This window comes from Meriones unguiculatus, chromosome 19, assembly GCF_030254825.1.
Source record: "Meriones unguiculatus strain TT.TT164.6M chromosome 19, Bangor_MerUng_6.1, whole genome shotgun sequence".
NCBI lineage: Eukaryota > Metazoa > Chordata > Mammalia > Rodentia > Muridae > Meriones > Meriones unguiculatus.
This window is the reverse complement of record NC_083366.1, coordinates 8,436,019-8,454,087: the sequence shown is the minus strand read 5'-3', so window position 1 is coordinate 8,454,087 and position 18,069 is coordinate 8,436,019. Positions and strand designations below refer to the sequence as shown.

The following is an 18,069-nucleotide window of genomic DNA, read 5'->3' as shown; positions in this document are numbered from 1 at the left end:
GACACTTGGCACCTACAGAGCCAGTATACACTTGAAGGGGTGGAGAAGGAGTTAAGAATGCTGGAAGCCCCAGCGATCCTTCAGAAGATGGTGGGAAGGGAAGAAAAGAAGAAACGGTAAAAAGATAATGGCAAGTAGCCATAGATAATTGCCTAGACGGGACTGAAAATTAATTTTTGTTGTTCCCTTCATTTTTTTTTCACTTGATAAATCAGCTAATGATGTGAAAGAACATAATTAGTATTAGGCAAAGAATTCCAAAAGATTTCAGAATTTGAAGACTCTGAGATACGAATCTATTTAATTCATGTAACATCACAATTTGCCAAAATAAGTAAACAAAAAATTAACAGTTGATCTTCCTCCCAAACCAGTGAGCTGCTCAGAATTGCAGAGATCAAGACTCTAAGGAAATGGTCTGTTGCAGAATCAGATCATTTAATATGTTAAAATTAAATTTTTAAATGCTGTTACTAAGGAGTACAATTAGGGAAGATATCGTTCTATGGGTTTTTTTGTTTCAAAAAAGGTTAGCAGAAATGTAACCTCTCGGACAAAACACCAGCAACCTCGTCCTTCTCCTACTGCACACGGTTCCTTCTCCACATGTGCTGTGCACTCCTCGCACAGCAATGGTTTGCTCTATCTATTCTCTAGGCTTTCTCAGAGCAATAGGACCAGGACACTGGCATTAGGAACACACAGATCCAGGTTTAGTTCTAAGTTTGACCCCTTATTAAGTAAGCATGGAAGGTCAAGTTATTTAATTCCTCTATAAGATGTTTCGTGTAAATAAGAAAACAACAACCAACACCTGTCTCAGAGGGCTGTCTGAGAGGTAATTAAAGATTTGCTGTTCCGTGCTTGGAAAACATCGAGGACGGTGATGAAGACAATGACTTTATACCCCTGACCCACTTCCCAACTCTTGTACATGGGAGTAAGTGGGTCCATGTTTCCTGAACAGAGGTGAACTTCTGGCATTGCCTGCCTGGTGGCTTGCTGCCCTTTCTTTGTAAAGGAGCTTGTAGTTGAGCAAAATCTTAGAGGGAATCTGAGGCTGGTCACGGCCTGGGCTCCCACAGCACTCCGTGTGTATCCCTGTTAGCTCTTGTCCCACCCACGTGGTATCATCTGTTCATGCTAGTTCCAAAGTCAGCAGCTTGCTACATGGGGAAGAAGGAAATTAGCCATCCACAAAGCCACAAGCTCCTTTTCAGTTTGTATTTTCAAAGCCATGCATGCAGTAGGGAGCCATTAGGTCCAGCCTCTTCAACTGAACTGAAGACACACACAACTGATCACTATGCCCATTAGGGAGTCAGCTGTGTGCTTATAAAAGACAGAGTCAATGTTGCTGTGGGATCCTGCTCAACCTTCAAGGCTCCATCACACCCAGACATGAGCGTGAAACTCTATTCCATCCAATCCACACAGAACCCTCTTTCTGGGTCTATAGCGTCAGTTAAGCTTAAATATTGCCTATGTGTGCTGTCCTCCGCCCTCACTGCTCTGTGGGCTCCGTGAGAAGAGGGTTAACCCACTAGAAGTTAATTCCTGCTGTCCCAGGGTATGAAGCAGGCAGGAAACAAGCCTTTGATTGCTGGACTGATTTCTATTTGCTGATATGCTCTTTCCTAGTTCTTCACAATCACCTGGTGACCCCTGACGTGGAAAGAAGAAAGACGTAGCGATGTACACAGGCTGAGTCCAGGTCCTGATACCTCTGGGATGTAAAGCAAGGACGTCCTCACCAACACAGAGCAGCATCTTGCCTTAGGCAGTGCCCCGTTTTGAAATTAACGGCTTCGCACACCAGGACTCGCATTTTATACAAAGCATACTTTAGCTCCCGGCCAGTTTTCACAGTATTAACCAACAATGACTTCTCCGTTGCGCTCTATTCCTGTCATCAGGTGGACTGAGAAATGGCTCCAAGCCCACAGAGAGAGACTGAAGGCAGCCACTCCAAGCCCCACAGAAAGAGACTGAAGGCAGCCACAAGCTCCCATCATGAGCAGCTAAACCACAACAGAAGGGATCTCACCCTAAGCAACCGTCAACTCTGGAACAGAACTCCAGACACACGTTTTCAAAGATTATTAATTATCTACCCCTTCTCTTCACAAGTTCTTCTCTTTTCCCCTCTTTATATCAGGGCTTTCTAGAACACTGCCATCACAGCATTCACAAACTTCCTCACATGATACTCGTGGCCACCTCCTGAGCGCTAACAAGGCAGACTGTCTTGCTTCACTGAAGTACAAAGAACTTGGTCAGCTCACGCAAGGCCACAACCACCACATCTCAGGGGGCTTCTACCCTTTCCCCCCACCCCTCCCCTCTCGTCCTCCCTCCCTCCCAGGTGCAGCTTTCACTGTATCACTGACTGATAACCTGCCAAGAACTTACTCGGCATCTTCCCCTACCATGTCAGTCAAGGGAACTTCTTTGAAAGGATGGCCTGTGTTTTGCATTGAGATTAGGTGTCCCTGTAAAAAACCCTGCCACTCAAAACCCTAATCCTAGCCCAAGTGCTTCAACATATTGAAGGCAAGTTGGCATCTAAAATGGTTGACTGGGAGCCAATTGTGGCATTCTAATCTTTGTTCATGCTGTCAATGTGACATATGAAAAAATATGAATAAAGTGACAGGATGAAAACAAAGCTAGAAGCTGGTGTTAGATCTACAGACAGAGTGTTAGTCCCACAGGCAATGCAACTGGGTCAAGTTAACACCTTGTGTTTCCCCCCACAGATGCAGCATGGAAAAGCTATTTACAAAATGTTTTTAAATATTTAAGACCAAATAAATCAATTTTGTTGGGAAACATTCACTCTGACCAGAAGTCATTTGCTTGCCCTAGTCCCATGTGAATAACAAAACTGAGAATATGAGAGCGATGCGGATGTTCAGTACTCTCACCCGGATGCCCACATAGCCCGGCTACCAGTCTCCGTGCTGGCCGGCGACTGGCATGAACAATGCAACAACATTCTCAGAAGCACAGCTTAAGGTCCTCTTTAGTACCGACATCATAAAGCAAGCTTCCTGCCCGTTACCTGGCTCTGCAGTTCGCTTTGCTGCTTCAGACGAAGGTTTTCAGGTGTATCTGCCACTGTGGTGAAGGACTGCTTCGGGTAGTGTCTGTGAAGAAGCATTGGAAAAGAGCATGATGAAAACAACATGCAGGAAAAGCATGCTCTCACACCAATTTTTTCACCCTTCCCTTCTGCCACAATGAAAGGGACTGGTGCCTTTGCCTAAGGTCATGTCGTCATTATTGTAGGTTCCACTCTTTCCCATGACCCTCTGTTGCTAGTTTTTCTCTCTCTCCCAAAACTTAAACCCCAGACTCTGTCCTGTTCGATCCTTCCATCAAGCACTGGGCCATGCTCAAAATTCTCCCAACTTTGATTATGCCTGCCTTCGTCACCCTCACCACTCTAGCATGCATGCCATCTTTCTAGTCTTTAGCCAAATTTCCTTTAAAAGTGGCTTCACCTCACTGTCTTTGTTCACTTTCTTTTCAATTCTCATCTCAACTCTGCACCACACTTACTGTTTATTTCTAGAAGAATATCTCACCAAAGTGACAATGTCTTCCCATGGAAGCATCTAGTGCCTTTTAGTTCTTTTGCTTGGCCATCCTTCTATTTTGAAATGTGGTTTTTCTTGGTTTCCTTCTCCCCACCCAGTCCCAGCTTAGCTGCTTCTCCCCTGCTTTTTTCCTCTCTCGGTCCTGCAGGATCTGCTTTCATGAACACCCCCACAGGCGCCTCACAAGGGCTGCCTCATCTGCTCACTCCACACCACCACCTGAGAGATACTTCCCATTGCTGCAGCCTTTAAGGGCTGCTATTTGCTGATTCCTTTACAACCCAGTGTTCAGATTCAGTGGAATTTCCCTTTGAACATCCCACAACCACCATAAACTCTGTCAGCCTGCAGCTCAGCCGTTTATCACCCTTCCCATCCCTAAAACTCATGCCTCCTCCGTTTTCTGTTTTCCCATTCTTATTAGGATAGAAATGAAAAAGTCATATACCTTGGGGTGACCTTACCACCTGACACATTAACCAGGTGACATCTCTATCTGATACACACACACAGGATAGAGTACTTGCTGGTCTTGCCTTTCCTATCTAAATTGCTGAAATAAATGATCCAAGTGTAAATCTCGTTACATGGCCAGGTCAGACCTCTCACTGGTGTAATAGTGTCCCCCTGATCTGAGAATAAAGCCCAGGCTCCTGTCCCCAAGGGCCCTGTGTCCAGTGTGCTCCTGAGCTCTCACTCACTCCGTGCTCTGGTCAAGAGGATTGCTTCTGTCCTCAAAGTTCACCCTTCTTGTTCCCGTCTCCCATGGAAACGCCCTTCCTCTCACCTGGAGCATCTATCTGCTTCCCACTCCACTCCCTTTGATAACCGTGCTTTTCTTTCTGATCTTGCTTAGATGTCACCCACTCTAGGATGAATTCTTGGCCTGCCAAGTTAGGTAGGAACAGGCTCTGAATATACTTTCCTCCCCTTGTGCTTCACATCCTCATTCCTGTTTTCTGACTAGCCTCCCTCTTCCCGCTCTGATGAAAGTTCTGTGATAGGAAGAGCTGGCTGTCCTGTCCCTTGTCAGGGTACATTCTTGACAGCATCTCCAAGCCTACTGGTGCCTGGCTTACAGTGTGAGTGCAGTAAATATTTGCATGGGGGAGGGGCGAAGGGAAAGAGAATGGACATGATACAGGGATACATACAATCAGAATAACTTCTAATGTTCTCCAGCACCATAAGGTGACTATGATTGACATCAATTCATTAGCTATTTCAAAATACCTAGTAGACAGGACTTGAGCTGTCCCAACACACAAAAAATGATATATTTGTGTGGCATGAAAGATATGCCAATGACCCTAAATTGATTGCTATACATTGTACACATCTATGTAAAGGCCATTTTGTGCTCATAAATATGTATAAATATTATGTGTGAATTAAAGATAAGCATAATAAAGAGTCCAGACAAAAGAAATGGAAGAATAGTGAGAAATGAAGACAGGCAAAGCCAAAGAGAGCAAAGAGGGTTACAGGAAAGTTTTGACTTAGCATGTGATGTAGGTATACATTGTCTCATTGGACAGACATGCAGCTTGTCTTTCAATGTGACATTCAGGTGGTGGGGAAGTGGCATTTGCTCCCTTCATGTAGGAAAGCAAACACTGACTCATAACACAAACACCCAGCTGAAACATATAGGACACGTCTAGCTAATGTGACTTGATGCATAAAATCCACGAAGCTTGGACCTGCTCCTCAAAGGACGTGTTTCCTCCACCCTCCCTGGCCCCTTCTTTGTTGATGTTCACCTGTGTCGCTTTCTGTGGTTTCTCTATGGTTTTGTAACCTTGTGCAATGAGATGTGGGACAGGAAGATCTAGCACCTTCCGGTATGTTATCACCCCACAGCACCAATGTTCCAGGAAACTGGAGTTAACCCCAAAACTACTGAAATCATCTTAACTATGTTTTGTTAGCATTCTTCAAAAGCCTTCACATTTTTCTTGCCTTTTCTGAGTACACACAGACCCAATTTGCATTTTTTTTTGTGACATCTGGAGCTGTGTTGGTATCGGATCATGATATAAGTCACTCTTCCAAAGTTTACAAGAACAGTTGACCTAAATGGCTCAAGTTCATTGTTGTACTTTTCCTGAACTAATACTGCCAAGAGATCATTTCTCACATGGCCCTGAGTCCCTAGGGTCAGCTCTTCCTCATCTTCTCTTCTGACTCAGACCAAGAACACAGACAGTCAAGTTGCTGGCCGGTAGATTCACTGACTCTAGTAAGTATCTGCAGTAAATATGGTGTCTTCCTCTCCTGCCGAAGCCAGAGATTCCCTGGAGACCAGGCCCTTCTAAGGACAACTTTGCACTCTGCTCCAGACAACAGACAGGTCGATATGGACAGCAAGCTCCCCTGAGCGTTGGACTGAAACTTGACCTTCGCTAGACCTTAAATGGAGCCACTGTAGATTACCATACTTTAGGGCTGTAATAACATTTAGCAAGATTTTTTCCAAAATATATTCTATGACATTACATAAAGTCTCATAGGTATCTGCAGAGTTCCCTATGTTTCATTCAAGAAATCTATCATGCTATCTCTTCCTAAACCATAATCAAACTGCACTCTCACATGTGCTAAGAAACCTTTAGCCCACTCAGCCCAGATACATCCACTTGCATGGGAAATCATTTGGGTGGGAGGGCATTCTTCTTGAAGCAGCGTTAACCTGCCAATCACGTTCAAGTGAAAAAATTCACATGAGCCTTTCAAGAACAAGCTAATGTTAATAAAAACTGCTTTACAGTATTCTAGGGTTTCCTATTTGAAAGGGAAAAATTATTTCTGCTGGGTACCTTGCAATCTTCCTAATCACTCAAACTTCTAATTTCGATGTATTATTTCATGAAAATCATCTATTCTTAACATTGGACTTTAAGATGAAAAAAAAAATAGAATGGATTTTAACTCTTCAAATATGTGCATGTAAAGAAACACCACTTTTATATGTTTGCTCTTAGCAGCACACATGAAGTCCTATTTAGAAAGAGGGTTCAAAAGTGACTGAAAATGTGGGTGTTCTTTTTTAGAAGACACAGTTTGCTAACCTGATTACAAAACAGCAGACTTACTGACAGGTTGTGCAAAGTTACAGTTATATTTACAGCTATAAAAAGATGCCAAGACATCACACTTTCTCCAATATCCTTTTCAAACCTGCCATTCAATGATTTTTTTCATAGTAGGTTAATCTATATATAGCTTTCTCTAAAGACTGTGACAAAATGAAATTATCTAAAAATCTCAATATGGAAAGAAAAGCCCAGCTTACTTTATTTATTTACATATATGTGTGTGCATATATGCATGTATATGGTGTGCATGTGTGTGTTTATGCACATACAAATGTGTGCATATGGATATGAAGGCCAGAAGACAACCTCAGGTGTCTACCTTATTCTTTGATACAGGGTCTCTCATTTTCTGAGTCTCATGAATTAGAGTAGGCCAGAAGGCCAGTGAGCCCCATGCAGCATCAGGATCATAAGCCCACACAACCACACTCAGCTTCCTTTAAACATGGATTCTGGATAATCATCTCAGGTCCTCAGCTTGCACAGTAAGCACTTTACTGACTAGCTATCTCCTCAAATCCACAGGTTTTAATTTGTGTTAGTACTCATGGCCTGTGGATTTGACAGGTCAAGTCACAGAGCTAGCAAAATTCCAGATTTGTGGTCTTCAAAAAAAAATTCTTGTCAAGAAATAGTAGACCTTCATGAGTTGGGAGCATAAGGCTCAGAAGAAATAAGTGTAACTACAGAGTGTATTGTATAAAGTAGTATTGACAAAGTCAGAGAAGCCGCATTGATTCTGCCATCTGGGTAAATATGAAAATGCTGTCAAACGCTGGGCTTCTTGAGGCCATATCCAAATAGTAACAATCCTCTGAATTAACCCAACAATCTTCTCCAAAGCAAGAGTCTCATCTCCCAGATACCCACTATCCAGCTCTACTCCAAAGGAAGGAGGGAGGGAAGGAAGGAAGGAAGGAAGGGAGGGAGGGAAGGAGGGAGGGAGGGAGGGAGGAAGGAAGGAAGGAAGGAAGGAAGGAAGGAAGGAAGGAAGGAAGGAAGGAAGGAAGGAAGGAGAAAATAAAGTAAAAAGCTGGTGGTGCTTGATGAGAGCCAAGGGCGGGAAATGAGGGTTTTAGAAGGTACCAGTGGCACAATTTACCCCAGCTCCTTCTATGTCGTCTATTTAAATGGTTGTGAAAAGGTCTCCCCAAACTTAATGTCTTCTTAGGCTTGTAAGAAGAAAGTTTTTGTCCTCTGCAATATTAGAAATGAGAACATGGGATAAAGAGTATAAGGATGTGAAATGAATGCTCCAAGAGAATCAAAAACAAATTTTTAAGATTTGAAGCACAATGAGAAGCATGGCAAGAGATCCTCAAAAGTGCAAGAGTGACACCCTTACCTTAGAGGCAACCAATATCTGTCTAATTAGATTTGAGGCCTGCTCAAAGCCTTGTACTGTAAATCTAGTCACCTACCCTATAACAGGTGAGGTCATGAACCTAGAGAATGACCTTTTTCTGCTATTTTCCCAAATCAGTATAATTTCTAAATGCATTACAAATATTTATCCTAATAACCACAGATAAGTATAGTTGCCTCACCAAAGAAATTTGTTTTGGCAGCAGACAGAGACCATTATAGAAATCTACAACTGGTCAAAATTAAGAGAACAGTTGACTGTGGGTTGCCTACCCCCACTGATATACTTACAACATGACCCCTACATCTGAGGCTCAGAAAGCATTGTGGATGAGAGGAATGAAAGACTGTGTGGGCCAAAAAAACCAGAGATTTGCAAGTCACTTCCAATAATCTCAGGGGTCACAGTGGACTTTCATTGCATATTTACTGTCAACAACAGTAACAGTGCTAGTGTTACTGCCACTCCTTTCTTTTTGCTTTTCCACAGAGTGACTTCACCTCTGTGTATCATTGCTTTCTTCTGTATAAGGGGAGTAAGTATCTCTGCCCATCTCATGAGGTTGCTCCTAGGAGCTCATGACAGATTTAGAGAGGAGCTGCGACCGTAAGACAGTGGTGAGCCCACTTAGATTTATAACTCGAAGATCCTTCTGTTTGTATCTAAGGTGAAACCTATGCTTTAATGCGACGGTTCTCAACCACTGTCCCCAGAGGACACTTGACAACAAGCAGCATCTGGAGGCATTTTTTTTATTGTCCCACTGGAGAAGCACACTATCAGCATCTAGTGAGTACATGTCAAGAATACTGCAGAGCATTCTGTAGGATGCTGGACATCCCCACCTCGCAAAGCAGAACTTATCCTGTCAGAAATAGCAGCATGCTGAAGCTTAGAGACCTTATTTCCTATACGTAAGAAACCTAGGCAGAGTATCTACGGAGATTCCCTGGTTAGCAATATATAACCTGGTTAATAAAACTTTAACCACCACGACAAATACTGGGGAGTTAAAGGGAGAAAGATTTATTTGGCTCATAGATTCAGGAGTCTCCATCCATCAAGGCAGGGAGGTACAGGAGAGCCAAGCAGGTAACATCATCACAGCCAGGAAGCACAGACAGAACACCTGCACTCACAGAATTTTGTTGTTGTTGTTTTGTTTTTAACTCTTTATTCCTTGGGGAACTCCGGCCCATGGGACAGTGCTGCTCACGTTCAGAGAAATTCTTTCCCCACCTTCGTCAGTCCTCTCTGGAGACCGATGCTTCACTCACCTCCCAGGAGCTTCTTAGTCCAGTCAAGCTGGCCATCAAGACGAACCATCTCAATGTGGATTGCCACAACTCATGCTTGAAGAACTAGGTGTTTCTGATGTGAGTCTGCAGAAGAAGGCCTTAAAAACCTTCCAGCTTGCTTTTCCTGGATATTTCCTGTGTCTCTTTTCCTTTAATGACTGTGAATGTAATGTTCCTAACAGACCATATCTTTAAAGAACATAACTGTGTGTGCTGGGCCCTGGGAGCCCCACTATAGAATGATGGGACCAGGAGGTGATTTGGGAGACCCCCTAACACAGACCCTTTGTGCCTGGCAAGACAGCCTTCATTAAGAGGAGAGTATCTTAACATCTTTTTAAATAACATCTACTTTTTTAAAACATACAACATTAATTCTCAAGAACAGTTTTAAAAGCAAAAGTTATGATCTTACCCTAGACCATCTTTCATACTCTGAGTGGCCCCACCAAAGGGAGGGAGAGACTTTACCCAAGGGACAAAATCACAACTGTTTCTAGTTGTAGAGAGATGACAGGGTTTTACATGTAATTTTGAGTATTTTCCTCAAATATGAATAATTCTACTTATAGAAATAATTCCTATTGCTCAAAACTGCCTTTAAAGATAGGAAACTAACCCACTTTTAATTAAACAAACTCTGGAGAATATTTACTACTCTCAGATCACTTATAAAGCTTCTTATGAAGGAGACATTTCAAAAAGAAATAATTACAAACAGCGCATACCAAAGAGTGGTTATTCAAGTAAGTATTAATGTACCCAGTGCACATAAGTACACAAATACACAGCGTGTCTACCCATGAACACAGGCATAGAGCATGTCCTCATGTGCACAGCGATGCACAGTGTGTCCACAGACACACGGCGCGTCCACCACACACATGCATATAATATGTCCAAGTGTACATACAGACACACAGTGTGTCCACACACGCACACAGCACACAGAATGAGGAACAAGAGCAATGTCAAACATCTGAGAATTTTTAAGACAAATCTAAAATACTACACAAGTAGAGAGTATGAAAATTACAGGATTCTAAGGTCCTTCATAAGAAAAATTAAGATTTCGTTAAGTTTCAAATTTTGCATAAATAGGTGTGATAAAACTTTATGAGTAGCCATAAAGAATGTAACTACCCTACATAAATTCAAATTTTATGAAAGTGAAAAAATAAAAATAAAAATTTTAAAGCACCAAGATCTTATTTACTATAATACAAAAAGAAAGAAAGAAAGAAAGAAAGAAAGAAAGAAAGAAAGAAAGAAAGAAAGAAAGAAAGAAAGCTGCATACAATAAGCAGGACAGATAGAAATTTAGCAGTTAAGAAAAATAATTCCTAGTCATAAATATGCAACTGGGAAATATTTGCCAGATAAAAACCTATTATTGTCATATTTTTCATTCTACTATAAAACAGCTACACTAATATAAAACAAAATTATTTAAATTATTATTGAGTGTGCAGGTACACGGTGATAAAGGTTGAATTCACCAATAGAAGTATATCGTAACTGTAAATAAGCCTACTACCAGCCTCAACCACATTTAAATATCCGTGAACACATACATGACACAAAGGAAGAAAGTAAAATTAATAAGGCAAGGGAAACTGGCATATCCAGCAACAGAAAGACTTCATAATTCCCCAATTATTACTAAATCAAGCGAGCAGACACAAAATGAGTAAAGATGGGAAACACAGAAGTCATGATAATCCCAGGTATGTAGCATTCAAAATATGTACCCTGAGCACTCAGGGTTCAGTGGTAGAGCATTTGCTTAGAATATGAGACACCCTGAGTTTGATCCCCAGCACCACAAAAGGGAGAGGACTCTTTAATCCATGGCTCTCGACGATCAAAAAGGGTCTCTGACTCATCAGAGCAGGAACGGCTCGCCAGCGTGGATCGGCAGCCACCACCCTGCTGCCAACACATCCTGGGGGTAGGGTTTGCCTGGTGCCAGGGAGGGGAGAACAAATGAAAAGAAAGCACTGAGCTCGCTGTCAGGATACTGACTTTTCACTGGATTCCGTCCTGTCTGATTGAGCCTCACTCCAGATGTCTGTCTTCACACCCAGTTGTAGTGAGGGAAGGTAACGGTGAGAACGTGGAGTGAAGCATAGGAGCAGGAGGCAGAATGAGCAAAGATCAAGAAGCCTAAGACAAAGAGGGACCAAGAATCCCAAGCTGACCATGAAAAGGCAGCTGACACTATAGCTACCTCCAGAAGGCAGCACAGGGAGCCAGGACCTTCACTAGCAAAGAAAACAACTGGAAATTAAAGACAGCAGGAGGGCAGCAAAGGGCTGCAGCACCATAGGCTGAACAGAACCTGTGCCTACCCACCAAGGGATGGAAGGCACAGGAAGTGTGGGAGATGGAGCAACTGCAGGCAGAAATATGAACCAGTGAATTTACATCTATGCGGTGTTGTGTTCTCCAGAAAACAAAAATGTTAACAGATTTGTTTAAGGAAGGCCTCCTCTGACGCCTAGAAGATCTGAACGCAAGCCAGCTCCAAGCTGCCGCAGCAGAACAAGAGGCTTCACTTGGCTCTGAGCGGTCTTTCTCCGCTGTCATTGTCTCTCCCCCCACAAGCCCAAATTTAGAAGTCTGAACTCCCGAAGGCAAGCATGGGGCTTCCTCCACTTGTTCTCCAGGATCAGAGCATGTTTGCGCGCACTTATATCTTCGGTGTCTTGTGCTTTTCCCGACGTGGAAGCACACCCATCACTCCCAAAACTGTAGAGAAAAATGGCCTATTACTTCAGAGACTGAGAAAACCTGGAGGTTTTTCCTCCTGAAATACAGGTGTTCCTGGGATGGGCTCAGCGGATAAAACGCCTCTCAAGCATGAGGACCTGAGTTTGGAGCCTCAGAATCTACGTGAGAGACACAATCTCAGCACAATCGCCAGGGGGGAGGCAGAGAAGAGAGGAACCCCAGAAGTTCCCAGGTTAGCTCTCCTGTATGCACAGACGAACAGGAGACCTTGTCTCAAACAATGTAGACGAGAACCAACTCCTAAATGTTGTTATCTGAACTTCACATGCATACAATCTCACACACACACATATAGACACTACACATACATCCACACAGAGACACTACACGCACACACATATACATATATTCACATAGTACACACATATGCACACAGACACTACACACACGTACACATGCTATATACACACAGACACTATACATACATATACACACATGAACATACTACATATATAGACACATACATGCACACACATATACACAGACACTACATACATACACATGTACATACTATACACATATAAATGCATACACGCATGCATACACACATATACACATATGCTCATACTACACGCAGATACTATACACAAGAGAGAGATGGTTTGGCAATTAAGAGCAGCTAATGCTCTTCCAGAGAGCCTGGGATAGGTTCCCAGAACCCATCTAACATCTCACAACCTTCCTGAACTCCAACTCCAGGGTATCCCATGTCTTCTTCTGGTCTCCATGGACACTGCACTTACATGTACAAACACACACAGACACACATAATTAAAAATAAAAGTATCCTTTTTTAAGTTCCTAGAAATCTTTGTTAATAATTTGGAAAATAATCCTATTTGATTTTCTTTTCCAGGGCTGTAAGACTGTATGAATAACGTTCTGAGATTAAATGTGTGGGAGTGTGCCATGGCACGGATGTGGAGTCCAGAAGGTTCTCCTGACAAGAACCATTCTGCATATTTCCACTAATAATCTAACTTGAATAAGGGTGAAATAACTCCCCTCTCTATTGGTAGTGGCACTCTCAGATAATGTATGTGCTCAACATGCCCTCTCTCTCTAACCCAGCCTCTGAGGTAGGACCGTGTAAGTGGCCATTATCACTACTCAGCATCATTCAAAGATGCTCCTAACGCTAGCAGCAACTTCAGCCTCAACGCACGTGTCTGCTGTGTCCACCCATGCACTGAGGCCATCTACGCACACATCTTCCTCCACGCCGCCATTCCGTACTTCATTTTACCACTAATCTTCCTCCCTGCAGCACCTCCATGAACAGCTCACACAGAACGCCACTGGTTACAAAACATCAATTTTATGATTAAGAAAAAGAATTAGAGGAAGCAAATGGGGGTTCCTTTCAGAAAGGAGACTTATGAGAGCTGCTGATAGATAACACGAAAGCGAAAAAGGCATTATGATAATGGAGGCCTCATACATGAAATGCTCAGCTGAAAAGAGCTAGAGAATGCAAACCCTGGCTCTCAGAAGGGCAGTCAATAACCTGTCTAACAATTCACCAAATCCCTGCCTGGCTGGGGTCAAACAGCTTGCCACCTATTGATCTACTTGCTCGGTGGGGCTCCGTTGTAACTCCCCTCGTGCATTTAGAAAGGAAGGCATTGCCAAAGGGATTACACGGGAAACCTGACCCACCACACCAGGAAATGCTTATCAACTATTGGGACCTGTCATCTAGATTTTGAATTATGGCAGAAAAGGCAAGATATTAGGATATGACTGCACAGACACACACATATACCCATGTGTGGCTACACACACACACACACACACACACACACAGACACACTTCCATGTTGTTGAAAAAAAATGTGAGCTTCTGGGAGAGCCTCCATTCCCTCCACTGTTGCTGATATTGATCATGGGAACACACAAACAAGGGGGTCTGGGATATCAACCAAAAAGCACTCTGACTGTAGCCAAGAGGATCTGGGACTCGGGTGTGTAGGATATGACTATAGCCTGAAAAATATATTAAAGCAAAGCTCATAAGTAAAGTTAGAAACACAAAAAAATACTCTCACATATATTCTTGTTACAGGCAATGAATACAGTACCAACAGGAAAAAAAAATGAAAGCAAAAGAAGGGAGGAAATCATCAAATAATTCTAATTTTAAGGAGAGACTTATGTAAAACTAGGAATATATTACAGTCAGCTACATTGTTTCCATTAACATCTTACCGTGTGAGAAATGAATTTGTAGCCCAACGTTAGCCAAAGAAATTGCAGAGGGAAAACAATCAGTAATAATACTACTAAGAGGAGGCAGAGAAGCACACAGTACTGGGGTGATCTTTACTGACCTCACACAACACTGTCTACACTCAGGGTGCAAGCATTAACTACATCGCTCCACACAAAAGTCCAAAAGGGACCCAGCATTCCTCTGAACACAGTGATCCAAGCAACTGCTGACAAACGGCCTGGACCACAGCAGGAATCTCTCTGTGAGTCACAGAATCCATTTATTTGATAATTCGTAAATGGTTTGCGTCCTCACTTTTCAGGCTATAAAAGCAAATTTTAACAAATTAAAATCTACTTAGCCATTGCCTCCACTACAGAATTAAAGTACTATCCTTGGGGAATGCAGGAGATTGTTCAATACACTTCAATTTGTTACCTTCTAATTTTGTGTATTAAATTTATTTTAATATACTTTCCTGGGGTAAGAAAACTGAGGGTGAAAAGAAGAAATTAAAACAAAGCCAGTATCTTTTGCATCGTTACACATTAAAGAAATGAACTGATTATCATAATACAGTTAACTACTGTGTCCTTGGCTGTTCTCTCTGCCCGGTCCACACAAGTCACTAAGCAAGCCATATCTCTTCCGGAGATACTCAAGGCAGAATCTAACCGCACACTATTTCAGTTCTTCCTTAAACGCACTTGCTCCTGGTCATTGATTGTATGATTACAGTAAAGCTCAATAGGTCATTATCCTTCTCCGGGGTTCAGTGCCCCAGAGTAGGAAGAAAAATGTCCAGTCTTAACCTTTCTCATCACAGGTTAATGACATGGAAAAAGAAAAAAGAGCTTTGTGGAAGGTCTGAACTAGGTGCCATGTTTCAAAAAAAAAAAAAAAAACATATTTACTACCTTCAAAACTCACATATATTAGCTTCCAACTGAAATGGCAAAGCCAAGCACTGCCCATTCAAAACCCAACTGAGATATTTTTAAATGTCCATCTTCAACTCTTACACATGCATACATATTTATGTGTATATATAAACATATGTGTATATATGCATACATATATGAGGAAGAGAAGGGGAAGGAGGCCTTTATTTAAAGGAATAAAAACATTGAAGGTAGAAGGTAAAGGCTGGAGATACAATCACTTAGGATCAGATTGGTAGACAGCCTGGCAGAAGAGGACTCCAGAAACATCACCACGGCAACAGTGACCGGGCTATTAAAGGGAGCACATGAAGGCCAGCTGACTAAAGAAGCCTCCTGATGCTAATTATCTCTACACTACGTAGACCCCACATCAGATGCACATAAAGGACAGCTTTTCTTGCTTTTGTTTTTGTTTTGTGTGCTCCTAGACCTAAGGGTTCTCCTTCCTGGCCCAGGAAGCCACCTATCTGCACCTCCAGCCCACGGAGAGCATGCCATCTGAGATAGACACTCACCCCGGTCACCGTAGCTGCCCCACCCTCTGTTTCCCAAACTAAACGGATACTAATGACCCACCTATCCCCACCCAAATAAAGAAACTTCAGCAGCAAAGAGAAACACAAAGATGTAATAGGAGAGAGTAAGACAGGCACAAAGGAAAGGCTAGCTCTGAAAGGAACAAACAGCCCACATGCAAGGACTAGCCAAGCATTCAAGAGGCCATCACGGTACTCACGTCAGCAAAGACAAATTCCTAAAGGGAGAAGCACAAATCAAAACACCAAAAAACTCCCAGGAAAGGGAAACTTAAAAATGTGTTTGTTCATGCTGAGCAGTGGTGGTACATGCCTTTAACTCCAGCATTTGGAAGGCAGAGGCAGGCAGGTCTCTGACAGTGAGTTCCAGGACAGCCAGGGCTATACAGAGAAACCCTGTCTCAAAACATACATGTATGTGTATATATATATACACATATGTACACACATACATATATATACAAACGCATATGTATGAGGAAGGAGAATATGATACATTATATCACATCTTATTATATTATATACAATACAGTGTGTGTGAATATATATAAATTAGTGGTTTCCATGAAGTGGAAGTGAGGGTGGGGCTGGTGGATTATACAGACACCTAAGAGGGAATTTCCAGGAGGGATAAAGTAGTCTAGCGGCTAGGGTGATGGCTTACTTCGTGAAGTGCTTTTGCAAAGCACGACAACATGAATTTTATCCCAGCAGCCATGTAAATGCCTGGCAGAGCAGAATGGAAAAGCCAATTGAGAAAGATGTCCAGCATCACCCTCTGACCTCCACATGCGTACACACGTGCACACATGTGCACACACACACACTCACACACACACAGAGTGCAAGAATGAGAGAGAGAGAAGTATTTTACATTCAATCGTCATCATGGCGCCCATTCAACCACACGTGTTTGTCAAAACGGACATAGCCATATTCCAAACAACTGAATCTTTGGGTACTCTTAACATATTTAACCTTCCATTAATTAACTCTGTCTGTGTATGCTCACGCAATGACACACGCAGAGGTCAGAGGATAACGTGTAGGAGCCATTTCTCTTTTTCTATGCAGGCTCCAGGAGAGAACGCAGTCCATCGGGCTTGACGGCCAGCACCTACACCTGCTAAGCTACCTTACCAGCCTTAAATTTTTTAAATAATTGTATTGGATATTTTTTCAAACATTTTCCTAATTAAATTTACTTGGTTTTACTGTGACATTTTTACACATGCTTATCTAAGTGGGTGCTAAAGTCAAATAGACAATGGAGAGAAAGAGTAACCAAACAACCAGATTGCAGCCTTCGGGATTAGAGAGAAGAAAACTCCAATAATGAAGAAGAAAGAGATAAACAGTGCACGAGAAAAGGTGTCTGTGGACAATCAATTAATTTAATTAGAAAATTGTAAATAAAAATAGTGGTAAATAAAGGAAGGCCGACATCTTTAACTCCAAAAGGCAAATGAAGGACCCAATGAGAAAACATCTTGTAAGACAGACCTACTGTAAGAAGCAATTCATGTAAAAAAAAAAATCAGAGAGAATAAGGAAGGAGTGAGGAAGGAACAGAAGGGGGGAAGATAAGAGAAGGATCACAGAGAGAAATGAAGGTCTATTTCAGACCTTCTTTTGTATATTGATTTTGACCTACTAAGCCAGTGCTCAATCCAGGCTGCAGAGATGGCCCAGAGGTTAAGAACACGTGCTGCTCTTTCGGAGGACCCTGGTGCAATCTCCAACCAATATGGTAGCTCACAACCATCCACAACTCCAGTCCCAGGGGTCCGACACCCTCTTATGACATCCACAGAAACTGTGTGAAAATTATGCACACATACACATTCAGGCAAAACACCTATACACATAAAAATGAATAAACATTTATTAAAACACCTAACTAAACACACATACGTAATTAGTTACAAGAATTCAAGAGCTCTCATTCAGGGCCTCCATTTGCTAGAAAAGTAGCATCAAGCCTCCAACACAAGCCTTTACATTGGATCCTTGACCATCACTACCACAGGACAGCACTACCTTACCCCTCTGTGACCGTAAACTAGCTCACCTCCACCTGCTGCTTTGTGAGCCACAGAAGTGACTGCATTTTATCAGAGCTATTCTAATGCTGCTTTTTTTTCCATATGGTGACTGAGAAACAAAAAAATGTTACCAGGTACGACAACAGTGACAGTGGAAAAGGAAGAACCCAAGGAT

The 18,069-nt window shown here is 42.4% G+C and overlaps 1 protein-coding gene across 1 annotated transcript in view; it reads right to left on the bottom strand.

The window, feature by feature from the left end:
- Positions 1–18,069, bottom strand: part of Nebl (nebulette) — a 353,920-nt gene that overhangs the window by 218,338 nt on the left and 117,513 nt on the right. Inside the window, exon 3 of the mRNA XM_060372753.1 lies at positions 3,065–3,149. Within this exon, the coding sequence (XP_060228736.1) occupies positions 3,065–3,149 (85 nt within the window). The remainder of the gene's footprint in view (positions 1–3,064; positions 3,150–18,069) is intronic.